The sequence below is a fragment of the Podarcis liolepis genome (assembly GCF_965112155.1).
Source record: "Podarcis liolepis genome assembly, chromosome: 8".
In the NCBI taxonomy this organism is placed as follows: Eukaryota; Metazoa; Chordata; class Lepidosauria; order Squamata; family Lacertidae; genus Podarcis; species Podarcis liolepis.
In genome coordinates this window covers 21,919,069-21,941,936 of record NC_139560.1, presented here as the reverse complement: position 1 = coordinate 21,941,936, position 22,868 = coordinate 21,919,069, and the positions used below count along the sequence as shown (strand labels likewise).

Sequence of the window (22,868 nt, the reverse complement as noted above, 5' to 3'; positions counted from 1 at the left end):
AGTTAATTCTGTCATGTACCAAAGTGCCAAAAGATTGAGCAAGGATGAATGTTAATCCACTTTTATAAAATCAAAGGGTTCATATATTATTTTTTACTGTAAAGAAATAATTTGAATAAAATTTGACCCTTTCTTCAATAGTCTGTGGGTCAAATGGAACCCACCATTAAAATTCTCTAATATCTTTCTTGTATTAGCATTTCAAAACTCAATTTAAATATTCACAGAGCTCTTTTTTTTAATAAACTTAACAAAATTCAGGTAATTTCCTTCAACTTTCTTGATTGAACGAAGGTAGAGATATAAAAAAGATGTACAGCTATGAGCAAAACCTGAAATCAATTATATATAAAAATAACATAACACATGGAATGAAATTAATCAAAAGGAAAAAAATTTCTACTATATGATTCTCTGGTCTGCTACCTGCAGGCAAGGAACGTAAATGAAAAAAATCAACATTCTTCTCTCAGATAAGGAAAAAATTAATAAAAATGTTTCTTTCCTACAGATCCCCTGATGCAACTTATGTTAAAAGTGAGTGGCTGCAGGAAGAACTTGTTCATTTTAAATAGCTCCCATTTTCCTTGGCCAGAAAAAAATAGCTTTTGCCTTGCTGTTAAGCTCAATTACATTAGGTTTGTGTGGATTTGCTGTGTCCAGGAACACCTCTGTATCCTCCCCGTCCTTGTTAACTGCTGTCAGGCAAACTCAGAAAGGACTTGAGAAAATGATTTACAGTTTTTTCATAATAAGTAGCAAAGAAATAGTTTTAACCTTGAACCTGTTTAAAAGTTGGAGTTCCATCCTGCTTGTGATTGGGAGTATCACAGGGTTTCCCTGGCCAAACCTCTATTAGCTCTTTAAATTCAAATAGTGGACAGCAAGAACCCTGGTTAGGTCCCAGATACTACCAAATGCCAAAACTGCAGTTATGTTAGGTTCATGGTCAATTGGTAAAAACGAGCCCGTGCTGAGCCTCAACACTGGAAAGGTCTGTTCTGAATAACATGGGCTTGAGATGTGTGTCAGCATTACAAAATAATCATAATCATAATCATAATCATAATCATTGGAATCCCTTCTTTTTAGGACTTACTTTGTGACTACTTTGTTCAGAGAGAGAAGAGGATTCAGCTTCCAGCATTCACTTCAGAATGGGTGTATTTATATAAGCTTAGATAGAGCATAAGATATTGTTCTAGTCACTTGGCATTTGGGTAGACCTGAAAGTTGATAGGACTTGGAATTTGATTTATCAGTTTGCCTCTGGAGACTGAGATGAAGTACACTTTTTTGACCTCATCCTGTCTGCTTCAAAGAGTTCTTCCAGAGGTGTACACTTCTAGGAATGCTTGTGATTCTAATAATGGGATCTCAGAATGACTGACAGGAATCCCCAAAGTAGAGGGCAAATGTCACTCTAAGTGCACTATATAAGGTTACAACTTGTCACTATATAGTATATTTAGTTTCATTAAAATATACCATATTCCTTTCTAGAATATAAAATAATAATGTGCAAGCTCAGTTTCAGTGTTTCTTTGTTTCCGTGCCTTGGCATTGACGTAATACAGTGATGGGGTAGACCAGTTATGGGTAAATGTGTATTATCCATACTGCCATGTGGGTAAGCAGGTTGGTGGTTTATTTTATTAAAATGTACAGATATATGCTTGTTATGTAGTAGCAAATAACAATGAAAAAGGAGCCTTCAAATAGAATAGATTCCGTTGGCTCAGATACAAGAGGGGTATTCCATTATATCATTATATCATTCTCCACCTCCTTTTGAGGAATGTGTTGTATTTCTTCTTTCAAGTCTTGCCTGTCTGCTTTCCTGAAATGTTTTTGTGTGTATAAGTTGAAGGCTCTGATTATCATTGTTTTTAGAAACTAAAGTCATGATTGACAAAATTATTTACCTTTAGCTCTGTCTTCAAAAGTATTCCGAGATTCTCATTTCAAGTACCCTATCTACTTATCAAATATAAAATAAGACCATTGATACTAGAAATACTTAGCTGGTTATTAAATGCAGAGGTAGTATAGTACTATAAAACAAGGGACACAGGTGGCGCTGTGGGTTAAACCACAGAGCCTAGGACTTGCCGATCAGAAGGTCGGCGGATCGAATCCCTGTGACGGGGTGAGCTCCCGTTGTTCGGTCCCTGCTCCTGCCAACCTAGCAGTTCAAAAGCATGTCAAAGTGCAAGTAGATCAATAGGTACTGCTCCTGCGGGAAGGTAAACAGCATTTCCATGCTCTGCTCTGGTTCACCAGAAGCGGCTTAGTCATGCTGGCTACATGACCCGGAAGTTGTTTGCGGACAAACGCCGGCTCCCTCGGCCAATAAAGCGAGATGAGCGCCGCAACCCCAGAGTCGGTCACAACTGGATCTAATGGTCAGGGGTCCCTTTACCTTTATAGTACTATAAAACAGGATAATTCACAAGTATATTTTTGACATGAAAGCAGATGGTGTATACTTATCCCTGCCCCCCCATCCCGCCATTGATATTGTTCATACCCAAGTATATGTACTGGCCTTTGGGTCCAAAATACCCAAAGTGTTGGATTCTGGCCTTAAGGTATGATGTGAGTACAAGATATCAGTACTACTGCACAAATCACTAATAACTCAGGATCGGAGAGTAGTTAAAAAAGAACCTTCATCAGTACCTTCTGAAACAAAATCTGCAGTCTGGGGGAGACATGGTTCCATTAGTCGGCATAGCATGAAAAATGGCCCCCCAGGATATTTTCAGTGGTGACACCACAGCTATGGAATTCCCTGATTAGAGGGCAATCCTATTTCACTGAAAGGCAGTGAGGGTCCTGCTATTTATTGTTTGTTTGTTTAATTTATATAACACCCTTCATCTAAGGAGCACAGGCAAAACACAAAAATACTTAAAACAATAGCAAAAAAACCAATACCCTCCCACAGTTTAAAAGGCCATAGATTGTTTATTTAGCCATAGGCCTGAGATAAGAGAAATGTTCTCTCCTGGCCCCTAAATATATATAATGAAGGTGCCAGGCTAGCATACCAAAAACGAGGAGCCACCACAGAAAATAAGGACTGCCATTCATACAATCATACTTCATGTTGTGTCCGCTTCAGGTTGCGTTTTTTGGGTTGCGGACTGCTGAAACCTGGAAGTACCGGAACGGGTTAGTTCCAGGTTTTGGCAGTCGCGCATGCGCAGAAGCACTAAATTGCTCTTTGCGCATGCGCAGAAGCACCAAATCGCAATCCGCACGTGCACAGATGTGCAGGCGCGGGTTGCGAACGCTGCGGGTTGCAAACTTGCATCCCGCACAGATCACATTTGCAACCTGAGCGTCCACTGTATTTTACTTCAGTTGTTTGTATTTGATATAGCTTAGAAAAAATAAGGTTGGTTTAAGTTGCACGCCTATAAAGGTACTTGGGAGTGAGACCCATTGAAGTCAATTGGACTTGCTGCTGAGTAGGTGTGCACTGTAAGGAACATTTTAAAGGCCAAGCTAATTAAGAAGAGCCACCTATGGAAGACCATCTACTTCTGTGATCATCTACTTCTATGAAACCTTAGGTACAGATGTCCAACTTTACACTTTTATTATGCGACTACTTGTACATTACGTTGGTACAATGTTGTTGGTTTCTTTAAAGGCCCCCTTGAGGATGCTGTTGAGGATGAAGAAGAAGAGTGTCTATCGGAGGGAAATGACATTATCTCCAAAGAAGACTTTCCTCTGGAGGGAAGCTTTTCTGCAGAATTTGAGCCTGGGAATCTGAGCTGTGAAGAAGTGGAATACTTTTGTAATAAAGGTAATCAGTATTAAGCAATCCTTGGGTCAGCAATCATTTGTATTGTATCGACTCCCTTGCAAATATTTTACACAAAAAATTCCTCTTTTGACATAATCAGATGTACCCAGTTCTTGCTGAACAGTTTGTTAAGCAAATGCTTCTTCAAACTAACAAAGACTGTTTTTATGCACAGTCTCAATGCAAAGTTTTTAGCATTTGCTCCTGCTGTACCATTTTGCCTTGTTTGATTCTGAACTTAGGCTCAAAGAGCCTTTCTTTTACAGCACACATTAAAACTGGTATGTGTTCATATTTGGTTTAGGTTTAAAGGCATTTCATTCTGGTTCTGGCAGTCAAAAAGTCATTTGAATTAATTAAATAAAGTGGTATAAGTGCTTTAAGTGTATGGTGTGGATGTAACCACACAATATTCTGACTTAAGAAACAAAAAATTGCAATACGTGTTACCTATCAAGTCACAAATCTTGGTACTAGTAGCAACATGTTCAAGGTGAATAACAAAAATAAATTATATTTAAAAAATAGTATCTTCTCAGAGCATTTTCAAAATAATTTTGTCCAATGCTTTTTTAGCTGTGTTCCTGTGGCTTTGATTCCTATGAACTGTTGATTACAACATTATAAAACATTCCTTTAAGTTGATGGCATCGGCTCCATGATGCACAGTAACTTTTCGAAGATAAGCCATGAGCAAAAGACAGGTTGGGCCGATTTGCATACCATGCTAAACCTATTTAGCAGGATGCAAATGAACATAAATGAGCTGCAACAAGCCTTGAGCTCTCACACTCCTGTCTCTTCCTCCTGTGCAGCAGAAGTTTGGAATCTTTCTCTTCTGCTCAACCATGGTTTGTTACATTTCGATTGATAAAGTGTGGCTAACATTAACTATGGATACTTTCAAAGCCAGTCATCTTTAACCGTAGTTGAAGAGGAGCTGTCTTGAAAAAGATTAAGAAAGAGGACAGTAAAAAAAGCTTGAACAGCTTCATAGCTTCACTTTCCAGACATGGAGCACAAAAGGAATCTGGCTTATTTCTTTCTTTGAAACATTTTTTATCCTATTCAGACAAGTTCAAGCTGAATAACAAAAATAAATTAAAACAACTTTAATAAATCAAAAATTCTCCTGATTGAGTGGTTGGTTTTGCCCTTCAGTTCCTTCAGTTCCTTCTGCTATATCAATGGTTTATTGTGCTTGGGTCCACAATAGTCAACTCTTTCCCTCCCTAAAACTGAGTTGACAAAAATGTGTTTGGTTTCTTAAAGCATGACATGAAATGAATTATATTGGTTTTAACTTTAATGCTGGACTTGAGCTGTGTCAGTCTGTTCTGACCCTCTTTTGGAACTTTCTCTTACTTGCCCTGCTGATTAGCTAGATAATAATGATTGGATTGCCTTACCCCTCTAATGATAATTCGACTCTACTTTGTCCCAGCTGCTTACATTTCAACCAGGAAATAATGGTCTAGTTCAAATGTAACATAGACAAGCACAAGCCCTGTGCCTATGCATTCTTGGGGATTCTTGGGGATGTAAAACAAGTTTCAAACCCTGGTTTGTTCAGAACCATAGTTTTTCAGTGTGGACATAAAAGTAAACTATGGTGACATAAGATGAAACAGGTAACCCAAGGGAGCCTTCACTCACAGCATGCCAAGAAGGGAGGGGTGGACAGGTGATCTGCATGGGCATAAGACTTGTACAGATATCAGTTTAAAAAGCTGAAGCTGGACCATTGCTTCTTGAGGCAGCGAAGAGCAAAGAAACTTTAAGTTCGCTGAATTGTCTGGCCCATATAAAATGGTATATTTGTTACTGTCCAGTCACTGTATCATACGTTATTTTATGCCTACTGTTTAAAGTCTTGGCGGCAGTTATCAGAAAATGGTAATGTTATACTAATGCAGCCTTTTTCTAAACCACTTAGAGGTTTTATTAGAATCAAACAGTATATACATTTTGTGAAATAAACAAATACATAAATAAAAAGTGAAAATACACTGGTGGAAAGGATTCCTGAATCTTGTAAAGGTCTTGCAGAAAAATAGCTGTTTCATTTCCATCTGCTAGTAACAGTTTAACTAGAATCTGCAGCTAGATCGATATGTAAAATTCTGACTCTGCACTCAGTGTTTTTGGCTCTCTTTGCTCTCAGAAGGTTGATATTTCATAATATTACAGTTATAGTAGAAGCCACGTCTGATTTGCTTCTTGGCCCATGATTTCCAGCCCTCTAAGCTTCTTATACCTGCTTTTTTCTTTACCTTTAGTGCACATCTTAAATTACCTCTGTACCCTCTTTCTTGTTTTACTCCAAATCTGCTTTATCCTTGAGTCTTCCTTTCTTGAGTCCATGTCTCCCACCACCATCTGTTGGTTTCTGAGATGTCTGTTCTTCAGTCTGTTTTCCCATGCCTCTTAGCCATCCTATCTCTCCCTAGTACTTCCATATTCATTCCCCCAATAACATACAGGTCCTTCCTGATACTGAGCTCTGTAAAGTGTCTCAAAGCCTCCTTGTGCCCAAATTATTTGTCCTCCCTCCCACCCCACACATTTCTTTAAGCGTTATTTCCTAGCTCTTTTTCCTTCAGGTTTTTCTATCTCAGTGCATTACATACTCTGCGCCTGTCCTTCAGCCTCCTTGCCTCTCAGCTTCTGTCTCTTAGTTTCCCTATATTCTAGACATCTTCTCAGTCCTTAGCCAAATTTACAACTTTCTTTTCCCTCACAGAAGCTGGTCTACAAACTCTGTCATTTACTCAGTAGCTGAGCATTCTCTGTTTGGCATCACCTAAGCCATTCATTGGCAGAGGCTGCACTTCCATTAGCTCAATATCATATAGATTAGGCAGTTTATTACCTAATGCATATTCATTTAGGCTGCAATCTAAAGAAACTATTTATTGTTCATTGTATGCCCAAATGAAGCTTCCCCTTATAGTTTCCACAGCTAATGTGAATGGATTGTGGAATCTTATAATGGTTTGCCCTGCTGGTTGTGGAAGGTACAATGGTGAAAATGAAAGAGGAACCTATCATTGCTTCACACATGCACAAATGAGTTTTTAAGTCATGTTCCTGACTTCTGGCTGTTCTGAACAATTAGAAACCCCAAAATATGAACTTCAGATTTGTACATCACTGAAGCAAACAGTAAAGCTTTTGTTTAGAGTTTTGGTTGGTCATCTGTTTCCAAAACTTGGGTTTACTGAAGACATCTGTTGCATCTTCACACATAAACACACACACACGGCTACATGGTCTTTGACATCTTCACACTCCTTGTGAGAGATGATGTATAGCAATATTCATAAAAGAAGCTGTAAAACTGTCCTTCACTGCCACAGCTACAAATGAAATTGGAAAGGATATTTCTAAGAATGAAAGTGTACATAAACCCAGTAATCTCTTTCCAACTGAGGGCGGTGTGACAGAAAATGCCTACTTTGAAGTATTGAGAGAACCTATCTGGATGGAGAGTATTATAGAGTCATTCCTGGATTGTCCTGCCCCCCCCCCGCCCCCACCCCCTCCTTTTTCTTTTAATGCTTTGGAAAGGACTGAAAATTTTATTAAAGGGACCATGGAAATTCACTTGAAGTGCATTGGGTCATTTTCCCCACAAACTCCGTATTAGATTTTCAGTGCACCTCCTTGCCCCAGGTTCCACTGCATATCAAAGAAGAATCAACCAAATAACTAAAAGTTCACACACAACACAAAATAGCACTAGCATTATTTTATAACTTTGTGCCAAGGACTCCAGGGGAAACTTCCAACTAAGAAGATGAAGCTTTGAGGCTGAGAGTTAGCCTGGTGAGCTACCATAGTCTATGAAAGTGCAGGTCTTGGGGGTTTCATTCATCCACAGAAAGGATTTTGATGTGCCACAACAGCCACTGTGGAATAAATACTGGCAAATACAGCCTGATAGTAAGTTTGATCCTCTTTTCTTCATTGGTTAAAAATGTATTCATTCAGTTTGATGAAAGGTGGACTGAAATGCCCTCCCAAATGTGCGGGTAGGGGGGAATGGGGGGCATTTTAAAGAATATTTGGAATTGGGTGGTGAAACTTAGCTTTCCCTTCCTGAGGAACTGCACCTGTGACTATATTTCTGAAAGGTTAGGAGGGGAGGTAAGGTAAGTTGTTTCTATTCTCTCTAGCTGTGAATACTGGTGGAATAATTTAATATGAGCTGCATTTTTGCTGAGTCTGATTAATTTCAGTTGATTTTATTATTTGTGTTTGTCTTGATATTTTGATCATGAGCCACTTTTTTTTTGCATAAGACACAGTTAACCTCTGCTTTTAGAGTTTGCAGTTTATGTTAGGTGGATGAGACCTAGCATGGCAAAGGGGGGGGGGGTATATATCTGCTACTGGCACATAAAAGTATATACTAAAAGAGAAGCTGAAATTACCCGTTAATAGTTAGGATGCTGTTTAAGAAGCTCAACCTATGTAATCAGTCTTTGTTTTACAAATCATACTTTGTAAGTAGGTTATTAAAGCTGCAGTCCTTTACACACTGTCCTACGAATAACTTCCATTGATCCTAAGGGTGCTTACTTCTGAGCAGACATGTGCAGGATTAATTAAATCTTGTGATTGTTTCCTTATTTCAGTGTGGCTTGAGTATCAGCAATGAGCCTTTACAAAAGAGTCAACAAAAGCTGAGCGTAGGAGTTGGTACACATGTAAAAACGGTTAAGACACAGGGAACCACTCACAGGAGTATACATTTCTTGACTGCCGTGCCTTCTATTCTTTCCTAGTTGGCCTTCATTAAGTGATGCATTGACACAAACATTAACCATAGTTAACATTGACTGGATTCTGTCTTCTTAACCAGAGTTTTCTAACTAGTTTTAAACCCTGATTTCAGAAGCTTAAGAGGAAACTCGGGGTTATAGTTAATAGAAGTCAGTGTGGGCAACCATTTATATAACAAATAACTTGCATGAAGTGTGAAGGAATTTGTGTGCAAGTTGTAAGGAGCTGAAGAAGGAGCCCGTGAACCATTTCACTGCTCCTGATGTTAAAAGTGCTGCTAAAAGACTCCAGTATTACATTTTATTGTTTTCTGCATCCTTTTTCTCCTTCATGCTGTGTCTGTGTGGAGCTGTCGCTGGCACTGTCTCTAACACTCACCAAATCCTTGGCAGCCTAGAAAATGATTTCCTGGTATCCCTCCTTCCTTCTGTTGAATGATTTTATGTGAGCATGTGTAAATATTTTCTGCAGCTTTTGTGTCTAGCTTTGATACTTAATATATTTGCTTGTTTTTCTTTCTATGTATGTGTGTGCTTTAAAATAAACAGGAAGGTCTAGTTATTCTTTTTAATGAAATATTTTCAATCAATAGTGATTTTCCCTCTCCCGAGCAATGTCTTTAATGACATATTTTCTGCTCTTCTAATGCTCGAGCAATTGGGAGCAGGATCAGCATAAGGCAGCTATACCATACAGTAATCACTCTTGAGTTCAATAGGGAGGTCTTTACAGACAACTTTGTTCTTTTTTCTTAACGGGATTAAGAAGATCAGCTCTTTAAATTTCTTGCATATAACAGTGACATTTCCAGGGTGTGCTTAGACCAAAGAGTTCAAAGTGAAGGAATAATAAAAAAACCACCCAAAACCGAAAAGCCAATATGACTTTGTTTTTTACCTTGCTGGAGGAGCTGTTTCTGCAAATCGTCTATAAGCTTATTGACCTGCATCTTTGACTCCTTGTTTTCTCTGGATTTGGCTGGAGTGTAGACACTGATAGAGCACTGATAGAGGTGATTGAACAGCCCCCAGCTTTGCTTGGCACAAGGCCCCACAACTCCCCCAGGATTGACATTATCTTTTTCTGACAATACTTCATGTTTCTTCGAGCTTGCACTTCCTTAATTTTATTATTTATTTTTAATTCTTCCTGGAGCCTTTATGTATGTTTTTCAAGGAAATGAAGGGCACGCTAATTCTTTTTGGTAAGCAGAGATAGTGTATAATACATGATGACATGTGTTCCCCAATGGAAGGGAAAAAGGAGGAAAAGGCTAATGTATGTAATAAACAGTACTTTTAAAAGATTTTCAAAGAATCATCAGCATCAAATTCCCGATGGTTTGTGCATATATTAACACTGAGGATTTGTATTGCAAAATCTATTACTTGATATATTTTGTCTGTACCATGAAAGTTTATTTGATCCAAAAAAAATGTGTACATAAGTAAACATACTGCATGTGCAGCTGGAAAACATGGTTTCCTTTGCAGTTTTCTCTACTGCTCATATGCCCAAAGAGGCAAGCCTCTGTTTAGTTTAAAAAAGTAACTTGCCTCTTCAAAACTGGGAGCTGCTATAGACATTCAAACAATTTATCTGGATAGTAGCCAGAAAATGCAGTCTGTTTTAAATCAGCTTTTGGAATTCATCAGAATTTGCTTCTGGTTTTCCTTGGCCAGAAGCAAATGTAAGTGAATTAAATAGAATTACAAACATACAGAGTCTAGTGTAGAACGGACTTGGTTGATCTCCACATTTGAACTCAGATTGGAATTACTTCTCTATGTCAGATAGAGGGTGATTCTGGTTGTAGTTCCCTAATCTTGGATCAAGTGCTGAGTGTTACAAGATCTAGATTCTTTTCCAGATGCCCTTCTGGGTCTTCATGAGAGTTCAGTGGACTCGAACTATAGAGCTAGATGTAATAAGACCTTTTACAGTGTGTGGTAATGATCCCCCTTTTTAAGACATCAGAAATGCTGAATTGGAGGTTGTTGGCATCTGTCTGTCTTGAGAGTCACTGGAGTGTGCCTGCAGGGGTGAAGTCAAAACTGCTGGAGAATCACAGCGCCTGCTGTGGCTGCAGAGACTGGTAACTCATAACTGCTGCCTCCATGTTTGTTTTGCTTCATTAGCAGCACCAAACTGAACTCTCTGGGGCACAAGCCTGGACAGTGTGTATGGCGGTCCAGGGTTGCCCAGTTGACAAGACCCCCTTCTCGGCCTTGTTGGTGTGTTCCAAAGGAAAAGCAGAGAAATACATTTGAGGTGATCTATTAATTGGATAAGGACTATAAACTAACACAACAGGAACAGAGTAACTGACTGATTTGCTCTCATCTAGCAGCCACTTTTGTACCAGGTAGTCTGTTTCCAATTTCATCCAAGAGTCAACTATTCTTCCTTATGCTTTTGTTCTCAATGGCTTGCTGGTGGGGAATCCTAGAATATTTTTTAATAATAACGGACAGCCTTGACCCAAAGAATTTGTTCATCGTAGTGTTAATACAGAACTGACTTTATCAGGGAAAATATTGTTGCATCAAATCTGTGGTGTTGGATAAATGCTCTTTATGACAGGATTACCACACAAGTTAGAATAAAAATGTAAGCAACTTTTGACCAGACATATTTATTAATGGCAGTTAATTTATTTTGATTTATTCCTCACCTCATCCCCTCAGGGTGAGTTACACTTTCAAAACAGCACCTAATCCAATAAAAATTAATTACTGGGGCAGTGTAGCTGTTGAAGGAGTACTGAGTAGTGGTAAATATACCAAATAATATGATTCGAAGAAGCTACATAAGCATACAGGTGAGAGAACCAAGAGAAACTGCAGCTTTCTTTTGAGGTTTTTCCAGCTGCAGCTCCTAATTCCCAAATGTACACACTAGTTCAACCCTAAAAATGGCTTCCCTCTCATCTTTTGGAAGGGCTAATCTAGTCGTGTACACGATTCTGTTCCTTGTGCAACTAGGCACATGCAGAGCTTTTTGATTCAGTGGACTTTTATTTAATAAGCAAGATCTAATCTTAGGGTTGTGGTGGAAATCCCCAAAAGTGAAACTGGGTACATTCAGGAAACTGTGAAATACTTCAGGATCAATATTAAAGATGATTTCATGTTTGGATACACTCTTCTCAAGTTCTGACGTACGGTTTTCACATAATCCCATTGGGCAGCATAATACTGGCTGCTGTCTATCCCATGGAATGTGACTGTTCTTGTTCCTCCGCCCCCCTTCTCTCTCTGTGTGTATTTGGCAGCTATAAAGCTATGTGCTTCAAGTATAAAAGCAACATACTGCTTGTCACCAGCACTTTAAAAAATGTCACTTTGTAAGTAATAAGCACCAATTACTAAGTGATAGGCGGCAGTCAGGAGAAAAGAGCAGGAAAATATGGGGTATAAATGGTGCTAAATGAGTGCAGCAGAGAACCTGCAATTCTACAGTCGTCGTCCCTTACTCCTTTTGTCCCATTTCTGTCAGATAAAGCTGGGTATGGCTAAGAAAAGAACTGACATAAAAGAGATTTTTAAAAAATAATAATCAATTAAATTAAAAAATAACAGAACCCCTGTTTTACTGAAATGCAGCTCAATACTACAATAATTACGCCCATGGATATATTGTTGGCTAACTGGATGTTTTTCTTTGAGGACTTTCCTTCTTAAATCATAGTGAATCCCATAGCTCTTAAATCAGTGGATGTAATGCTTCCTAAAAACCTAACATAGGAACATCCCTGAAATTTTTTAACCTCCAAGAGTGAGATAGGAATTATTTACATGTCATAATCTCTCACTTAAATCTGCTTAAATCTCAATGTAGTTTTCCCCACCAGGTGGTGGATCATTTGAGGAAATGAGGCAGCTACAGTTTTCCAATTGTGTTTTCAAGTTTCAATTTCTGATAGAAGGACTTAGAGAAACCTCTCCTTTCCCCCATTTTTTTCCAATTTGATTCCAACACTGTGTTGTGAGAGCACTTCCCGCAGTTCTGTATTTCCAAACCCATTTGATAGACTTGCACATGGAGAAGGTTGTGGCAACGTTGTTTATGTTATCAGAACTGTAAATTACTTAGGCATGCCTGAGCAATTTGATATTTGTGAATTCCAGTGTGAACTGACAAAATCTGATTCTCCTAAATGACTGTGTGGTTAGATTTCCACTGACATTCCTATCTCCTGAATGTCCTGTTCAAAAATTCTATCAACATTTGTTTAAAACACATATTTTTTAAAGAAAATATGCTTGCAAGTATATATTTAAATATGCATTCATGAGAAACTTTAAAAATTAGCAAATTCACATGGATACAGGACAGTTTTATGGGCAAATAAATGCAAAAGTGTCAGACTAGAAAAAAGATTAAATTCATTCATTCCTAAAGTCCATTGCCTGAACTTTGGGCAGATTGCAAACAATAACCCATTAAAGTGAAAAATACTATGCTCCCAAGAATGTATCTGCTTTTGGTGTGTCATGATTCACTGCAAAATTAATTTGACTCTGAAGTCATGATCTGAAATACTTGTGGGGGTTCTGATAATGTCCTCTTCTTGTACTCCTGCTTCACTTGACTGTCTGTCTAAAGAGCACACCTTTTGCATTTGGGACTGAAGTTGTGTGTTTGAACACCTCCAAACTTGAGAAGTTCTCCAGACACGAAGCCAGTGTTATATAGTTCCATTCCTACAATATAAGATATGAGCTCTTTGAAATTTACATACTGATGTTGATGTGCCATATCTCACTGCAGAGGTAGCCTCTATCTTATGCTTTACTATGGCTGAATAGGTCGGAATAGAAGGAGCTCTTTTTTAATTCTCACTGAAATCAGCTGGAATATATAGTACATTGTCTTTTTTGCTGAGATAATGTTACACCATTGCTGATGGTCAGATGAGGTGGATTAAGTGATTTGCACCTATTGAAATCAGGCTGAAAACTGTGACAAATTTAGCATGAATCCAGCCAAATGAAAACTGGCTTCAGTTTGCTTGGTTGTACTATTTAAAATTAGGTTGGAGGCTATAACTTGAGCCTTCACTGATAATTGTTTTTAAATCAGCACAAAGTATTTGTATTTTTACTGACTTAGGGCAGTAAATTTAGCAGGTACTAGGTGCTTGCATGATATTTCCTTTACTTTGGGAACGTTATTGTTGTCTTTCATTTTTTTCCTCTTTACCATGTTCAGACTGCCAAGGATCGTTGTTCAGAGGCAGTGTAGACCTCTGAAGACCAGCTGCTGGAAAAAAGCAAAAGGAGAAAGCTGTTGCCTTCATGCCCTGCTCCTTTTGTGGGCTTCCCAAACGCACCTGACTGTTTTTTGTTAGAAACAGAATGCTAGATGAGATGGACCTTTGGACTGATCCAGCAGGACTCTTTTGGTTCTTATATTATTAAGGCCCGTTGTGGTTCCCTGCAGTGTGTACACATAGTATGGGCATGTAAATAGCAGCAACAAAAGGAGAGCTCTCTCATGGCGCTCCAAAATTTGATGTATTTATTTATGATGCTCTGCAGTGTCACTTTGAAACAGAGTTTCCACTGTAATTTTCTGTTTGGTGATACTGGTAATTTAGTTTTACATTTATGCTTCCTGGAAGAGTAAACTTGAACTCCATTCCAAACTTTTCACATTTCCCTCTCTTCTTGTAGGCAGCTTTCTGTTTGTAACTAGAAGTCCTTTACCGAAAGCTATCTTGTCTGATGATAAAACCATGAGTGTATGAAGCTCACACATTTTTCATCTCTTTTATGACCTTATCTTTCATGAGCGGCTTCTGTGAAGGTATCCTAACTATAGAAAGCACCTGGAAAACATATATGATATCTGTACTGTGATAAGCAGTTGTGAACAAGAAACTAGACCTGTCAGTTCTGAACTGTTCATTGTTAAAAAAAATACTTTGTAGATTTAGCCGATTGCAAAATACATTATAGGGGGACGAACAGCTGCTGTGATACTCAGTCAAGAAAGCTCAATAGTTACTATTGCATAAGAATTTTTTATGAGAGACTTATATTGAGGGGATGTGCATGGATTACTGTAGTGTGAAGAATGCCTAAATGCATGTGATTTTGTTAGGACTTCCAACTTTGTGTCTTTGGGATAGCAAAGTAGCATCCTGACCCCCCCCCCCAAATGTGACATTTCCAATTATATGTAGGGGGGAAATTACTGCCAATGTGCAAACAATGCTATATTCTGTTATGCTGTTGGTAAGTCACAATCCCAGCTAATAGGCCACAAAGTTTACTCAGCATTTATTTTCTAAAATGTGCTAAGGTTCAAACCTATCTCCTAAGGACTGCCTTCAGAGCTAGATGTAGTTCCCAACTATGAAGTAGGAATTTTTAAAGAATCTCATGGATTTCTGTTTTCTTGGTGAAAATCTGTGCTGTCCTTTTTTTCTCAGAAAACACATAATCCCCCACCTCCAAATCTTCCCCCAATCCACATCTGCATCATACAGGCCCATCATTGGTCTTACCCCACAAATGCCCCCAAATTAAATGTTTCTATGTTGGGGAAGGCTGATATAGACTTTTGAAGCTGTGAACAAGCTTCAAGGATTTGAAGCTTGTTCACAAGTTTTGTAGGATTTATTGACATTTTAATAACTCCTTAGATGCAAACGTGCCAGAATATTATTATTTTTAAAAATAAGATTGTTAATTTTATTCTCCAGTAGAGAGACTGTGTGTGTGTGCGCGTGTGCGTAATATGCAGTTAAAATGATTAATTTCATTGTCTCGTGTTTGTGCTTTAAGATGGAGAAAGAGGGAGAAGTAGGAAACAGAGGATGTTAATTCTGTGCATTTCCTTTGCAAATTGATAGGTGATGAAGAGGGCAGCCAAGAAGCAGCAGATTCTGATGGGGATGCACGGTTGGAGAAACCTGGACCACTTATGCTTGAAACAGAAGACTGGGATGGGCCAGGTAGGAATATATTGCTATATCGATAAATGAACAGCCAGCACTGCAAGACTCAATGCTCCCTCCACCTTGCCAATTGAACATAGCGAATGTTGCATATCGCTTTATTTTTGCAAAGACTTATCTTTGATTTTTTTATAGGTGAGTAGCAAGATAAAGGGGTTCTACAGTGGTACCTCGCAAGACAAATGTCTCGCAAGACGAAAAACGCGCAAGACGAAAGAGTTTTCTGGTTTTTGAGTCGTTCCGCAAAACGAATTTCCCTATGGGCTTGCTTCGCAAGACGAAACGTCTTGCGAATTCTTGCGAGTTTGTTTCCTTTTTCTTAAAGCCCCTAAGCCGTTAATAGCCGCTAAGCCGCTAATAGCCGCTAAGCCGCTAATAGCCGCTAAGCCGCTAATAGCCATGCTTCGCAAGACGAAAAAAACCGCAAGACGAAGAGACTCGCGGAACGGATTAATTTCGTCTTGCGAGGCACCACTGTACTTTTGTCTCCATGAAAAGTGGAAAACAAAAGTTTTACGTAATTGAAAACATAGCAAAAGATTCCCTTTCCTTAGCATTTTATTAATTTATTTTTGCCAAGTAGAGATTTTGGGGTCAATACCAAAAGGCAATGATCTGTCCAATGTAGCATTAAGTAAACATCCCAAGGATTTTTACTTGTGCAATGCGACTTCTCCCCCTCTCCTCCCCCTGCATGTTCCCTAATTCTGGTCCAAGGGTTCCCCCAACTCCCCAGGTGAAAGGGATGGAGATTCAAGTTGCATAAGTGGTAACCTTGTGCTGATGGGACCTGTTAGTTGGATACTGCCTCATGTGTAGTAATTCTTCCAAATGTTAGAAGATGTGTTATACTGAAATGGTGTCTGGTTTGCACCCAACATACACATTCTACTTTGGAAAAAGTCATGTGTGAAACATGACTCTTGAGTATAAACACACAACCCCCGGAGCCATTTTTATAATCATTGGTATGGCATTTCTGAACATGCAAAGTTGTTTACCACCCTTAGCTTATCCGGCAGCCTGAAAAATACATTTATTTATTTAAACATTTTTATTTTATTTATTATTATATTTATATAACGCCCTTCATCATAAGATCTCAGGGCAGCTCACAGAATAAAATGCAGGATAAAAATAAGTAAATAATTAAAACAAAACAGCAAAGCACTCCCTTTTCACACATTTAAAAGACTGTAGAATATTAATCAGCCAGAATATTAAACTAGCTTTCTCATTAGGTTTTAAGGTGGTGTACAACAAAATTTAAAGGTATAGCCATCAGACATAAAAATTATGAAAATGAAATGCAGCAAAAAATCTGGGAACCTAAGTAAGGTAAACCAATCTCATAAACCTGGACTGGTAGCTCATTGTCAAAATAAGAAAAATTCCTTCCAGTAGCACCTTAAAGACCAACTAAGTTAGTTCTTGGTATGTTAGTTGGTCTTTAAGTTAGTTGGTCTTTAAGGTGCTACTGGAAGGAATTTTTCTTATTTTGACTATGGCAGACCAACACAGCTACCTATCTACAACTGGTAGCTCATTGGCAGCCTATGTAGCTCCTTTAAGAGCTGTGTAATTTGTGCATGATAGAATATCTCAGTGATTAGCCGAGTGCTTGAGGATACAGTAATCAGTAAACTGAGCAGGGATTTAAGCTTGAGTTAGCATGCTATATCTGCTAGGGGTGTGCATTGACTCTGTGTGAGTGAGGACCAAATAACAAGGGAAACCAGGGTGCAGAATCACCATGAGTAGTCCACTTGAGGTGGCCTATGCTGCCCATCTTAATTCTGGTCGCAGCAGTTGTGTAGGGATGAGCAACCCTATTGATTTCTTAAGACATCCCTACTCCAAGCGGTGCCTCTAGCATCAAAATTTCCATATTTGTCCAGAAGGATACAGTGGTTGATGGTATATATTGTTGTTGAGACATCAGGAAGAACCAATGTAGTCACTCTGTCTTTGCCCTTGTCTACATAGATCATCCACCAGGATGACCAAAGCAGTGACAGTACTGAACTCTTATCTGAAGGCAGATTGAAACATATCTGACCACCCATTCTGTCCTTGGTCACTGGCAGCCACATAGTTCACCCAATGAACTATGTGACTTGGCTATGGGGAGCCTAAATAAGCATTAAGTACCTCTCAAATCAATTGATCAAGGTTATCAAAACTATCATACCACAGATTCTGTCTGTATGTGTCTTTGCTTCTACGTGCATCACCATTTAGTCTAAAGGATATACTTTAGACTAGCAAGCAGTATGTGGAATGTTTTGTTAGCATTTCTTAGGGAGGGAGCTGGATTTTTTAAAAAGAGATTTCAGGTGTATTTTCCTTCCCCCTCGCCTGCAATCCTGAGCATACTTACATGAGAGTAAGTACAATTAAACTCAATGGGGCTTCCTACTGTGTAAGTATGCATAGGACTGTGGTGTTAGCAGCCACTTAGAACAGTGGCATAAAAAAATGTTATCTGGTGACTGCCAATTGTTTTCTTGAAAATGTTCTTGGAATGACACTATGTGGTGATGTAGCATTGCTTCAGAGGCATTCTGGCATAAATGTCATGACCTAAAGTCATTTCAGGAGTTTTCTGGGTGGGGTGGAGATGCATAAGCAACAACAAAAAATCATCATCAATCTTTATTACAGTCCAGAGACCCAACAAAACATTACAAATCAATACACAGTTCATACAGCCTACCTCCAGGTTAATCAAGCATTTTGTTTAGAATATAGGGCTCATTTGTTCTTGCAACCACTGATAAAAACTTTGCCACTGCCAACGTTCTAGCTTTTGTCCGGTCTTCCAGTAGGAACCTGACATAGTGAGCCTCTGATTTTCCTGGGAAAGGCACCAGCAAGGGTAGTATCAGTTCAGCCCTGGCCTGCTCATACTTCGCACAATGCAACAAAATATGATTTATGGAATCGATGTCTTGAGCACATGAGTAAAGTCTGTCCTGGTAGGGAACTCCTCTCAACCTACCATCCTGCACTGCAGAGGGGAAGACATTTAGTCTGGCTTTGGTGAAAAGCCTTAGATAGTTAGGTACTGTCAGGTTTTTTATGTAAGAACAACAACAAAAAATAGCATTTTCAACTTTGTTTTTTAAAAAGAGAAAGCATTGTCACTTCATGATATGATAAGCACTTTCTGTCACACTGAGGTACAACTGTATACACACATACCTGGAAGTAAGTACCATTGAAGCCAGTGGGGCTTACTTCTAAGTAGACATGTATAGGATCACACATTAAACAAACTTTTGGCTCAGCACAAATTTCTGTACAATCATTTCCTAGATCTTCCTTGGAGTGTACCTGTAAGTTTCAAAACTCTAATGAGAAGCAGCACCAACTTGTAGAGCCTGTTTATTGCTCTTTTAAAGACAGTAGCAGTGCTTCCTTAAATTATTTTTTTGGCTGGAAACTAAAGCGCTATTATCTAGTTTCAAACTCTGAGCTTACATTTAGAAGCACGTTGAGTTTAACAAATGGATATGGCAGCCAATGATGTTTTCAAGGACTTTTCTTATCAGTTTTCATTTGATATAAATCATTTAACACACCCTGGTCATTGACTTCAGAGTTAAGAGAGAAACCTGTGGACTGCAATCAATAAAGTGTAAGAGCTTCGTGTTTAGGCAGAAATCTAAGCTAATATTTTCTCTTACAAACAGTATAAACAGTGCAAATGCAACATGACAGAGCTGGAAAAAGGTGGCAGTTTCAGCGACATGAATAAGAATGACCCAGACAGCCATTAGCTGTAAATAATGCAAAACTTGCTTTGTGGAACAAAAAAGCGTAAAGGATTAGATTTGTTTTTCAAATGATACTGAGGCGTCTCTTCCCTTGAATGCAGTTGAGTTTTGCCTTATGTAAAGATGTCAAAATTCATTCTGTAATTATTAGCATAACTGATAGGTGTATAATGGTGACCATATTTAAACAATAATTTCCTCAGAATAGCCATGTCTAAAAATGGAGAATATTCTCTTCAAAAGGGTGAAGGAAGCCCGAACTCTTTGTAGAAATAATTTATAATGCAACAACAACATTTTCATTAAAAAGGCCTCTTATATTTCAATCACATTTTCATCCTTGCTTGACTTTGCAAATTACTGTGTTCTGTGTATGAAGAGGAGCAGAACTCCAGCAGTAATTTTCTGAAACCAGCAGGTGGAAAATATAGTGCAAACAAAAATGAAGATACAGTATATCTGATTATGATGATGTTATTTATAATGTTGTTAATGATATACAAAAATATGCCTATATTTCACACAAAGCACTGCAGCATTATGTAAAAACAAGATTTGGCACTAAAATATATTATAATATATTTCATGGAAAACATTTTAAACCAAAAATATCTCCTTAGGAATGGGACATTGTTGTTTTAGGTTACTCCTCCTGCCACCATAAATAAAATACACTTGAAAAATTCTACTTTCTATGTTACATTAACTGTACATTAACTTGTGTATAAATTTAATCTTTGGTTATCATTGTCTCCAAATGAAAATGATGTTGGAATGTATAGAAATTTTGAATCTTTTCAAGGCAAGTGGGTAAATTATATGATCTATGAATGGGGAAATTGTTTGAGTAAAGCTAGAAATTAAATATTTTTGGCTACTACCTATGCACGAAGCCATTGAGCAAACCCTTAGCATGGCATTTCATATATTACTGTCTGTGAGACTTCAGAAGCTCTGTTGCACCAGGGAAGTTAGAGTAGCCAAATTCCAGAAGAGAAAGTGGCAGTATTAACCGAGAAAGTGCCCAAAGGCCAAACAGTTTCCGCAGTTTCAGGTTGAGTGCACCCGTGACAGCATTGTCTCACTTGGCAGTATAACAAATGAACATGATCAGGAACCTTGCTTCATCAACATCTACTGTCTACAAGCCATAAAGGGAAGTGAGAAGAAAACTAACAGAGAGCTGGAGTGAACAGACGTGCTGGAGGGCTCCTATATAGAAGACCACAGGAAATTGACTCTGGAAAGGATCTGTCCCCAGATATCCTTAAATCTGTCAAAAGATAAAAGAAGCCGCTAAGACTGCCATCTTGTGCCTTCTTGGAAATAAATCCCACTGAAATCAGTGGGGCTTACTTCTGAGTAAATGTGGATTGGAATGAACTTTCCTGCTGATTTGAATTACGTGCAATCTGAATCATTTTTCTTGAATTAAAGATTGAGGTTCTATGCAGAAGAATTATGATTTTCTGGGAATCATTTATTCATAAGAAATGCCCAGCCTAGTGAAGAATTGAACGAAACATGAGTAGACCATATTAATATTCTGATGTAAGCTGACAAATAATAGCTGGTTTTGTCATGTGAGGATTATGAAGTGTGCCATTTTAGTGAAATGTGTGCTGGTGATATCCTTCTGTGTACACTATGTACATGATTTGGGGTGGGGATTGGGTTTTAAATGTTTATTTTAATAGGTTTTCTGCAACACCCTCTCGCCCTTTATAAATTACTATTTTATTTGGTGCTATAAATGAATTCAGGGAGGGGAAAAAACAGGTAGAGTGTTTGGTGTATATTAGGATGGCTAGTTAGGAAACAGACACTGAAAATGCAGGATCTCCTTTTTACAAAATCAATCCTGAGAAGGACTTTGAGATTACAGTCCTGATTTTGTTTCCTTTTTGATTGGGAAAATGTGGTAGATATGGGATCTTGGAAAATGCTATTTGATGTAAATTAACAAAAATCCATGAAACACAGTTAACCATAGATATAGTCTGACAGTAAGAAGAATATTGTGAAGAAGCAGAGGAAATCATAGGACGGCTGTGTGTTACTCTGCCGGTGAATCGGTATTATCTCAGCTATCAGATAATGCAGTTATCATTAATTTTCACATTTGCATTTCAATCTTGGGAAGGAAATGACTCTTGCTGGATGAAGATAAGAGCTCTGTACCACTATAATGAACCATCATTTTATCCTGATGCTTTGTATCCATATGAAAATGAGGCTGGGTGTTGGTGTAGTATGTGAGGAAGAGTGTGTGTGTGTGTGTGTGTGTGTGTGTGTGTGTTGGGGGGCTGTCATAGAAAAATTATAACAAAGTGCCAAAATTACTACGACTTCAGAGTCCTTTATGAAACAAGAGGCAGTCAAAATAACACCTTCTATAGTGAAGTGGATGCTGGATTAAAAGAAGAAAGCCTGACACCCCTGTTGCTGGATAAACTGGAGGAGAGGGGCAGGGTAGGGGAACCTCATTGAATCATAAACATGTAATTCCAGCTTCCATCATCTAAATGAAGTATCCCAAGAAGATAGCAGGCAATCTAATGCCCCCTTCTGCAGTTGACTGAAATGTTTTGAAGTTTTAGGGGAGCCTTATCTCACAAGGCTCCCTACAGTGAACCACCATTGGTTCTTACAAAGACAAAACTTGTTCTGTCCTTCACTCTGCATTAACAAAATATTTCGCCATAGTTTTCTTCCCTGAAACATGAGCTGGGTTCCATGAGCTGAATATTCAATGGATTGTTTTTCTCTGAAAGCCAGCCTCCCATCCTATAGGATCAGTGTTTTTGAAATTCCTCCCGAGCCACAATCCTATACACAGTTACCTGGAAGCATGTCCCATTGAACTGAGTGGGGCTTACTTATTAGTTCTGCTCAGAGTAGACTCATTGAAAATAATGCACATTACTAACTTGACTCCTTTAATTTCAGTGGGGCTACTCCAAGTAGAACAAAATTGGATACAACCCACTGAAATTAGTCATGTCCATTGTTTTCAGTGGGTATACTCTGAGGAGCACTTACCTTGGATACAACCCAATGTATAGGATTACACTGGTTTACCACATGGGGACTGGTGTTGGAGAAGCACAACTCCCAAACTGTGTCAGTTGTGCTCATCTAGTTGTGGGGTTCTTTGAATCAAAGCTGACTTACAAATACTGTAGCATGGTTATCAATTATTAGGCATTGGGTATATTATTGACTGTTGGCCTAAAATGTTAGTACCTTGACTTGGGAACCCAGGAATGAATGCTGGAATGAGCCATTTTGCTATTGAGGAGTGGGAGGCAGGGGCTCTGCAGAAGTCTTTCAACCCATGACAGGTTTGCCAATGGTGTTATGTCCAGATATTTGAAGAATGAGTGTACATCCAGCACATGTCATTCCACTGCAAGCCCCACCCCCCAATACCATCAATGGTGTCCTGAGATGGTGCCCTGCCTGTAGCTCCCTGTCTGCAAGTCACTGCCTGGGACCACCGCAGGGTCTGTAG

The 22,868-nt window shown here is 38.7% G+C and overlaps 1 protein-coding gene across 11 annotated transcripts in view; it reads left to right on the top strand.

The window, feature by feature from the left end:
* ZFPM2 (zinc finger protein, FOG family member 2) overlaps positions 1–22,868 on the top strand; it is a 434,450-nt gene that overhangs the window by 154,474 nt on the left and 257,108 nt on the right. For 7 of the 11 annotated variants that reach the window (XM_083516563.1, XM_083516561.1, XM_083516554.1 and 4 more), the window contains 2 exons: positions 3,662–3,820; positions 15,471–15,572. In XM_083516563.1, coding sequence (XP_083372689.1) covers positions 15,542–15,572 — 31 coding nt within the window. In that variant the 5' untranslated portion in view covers positions 3,662–3,820; positions 15,471–15,541. The remainder of the gene's footprint in view (positions 1–3,661; positions 3,821–15,470; positions 15,573–22,868) is intronic. The other 4 variants (XM_083516557.1, XM_083516564.1, XM_083516556.1 and 1 more) reach the window with 1 other exon arrangement.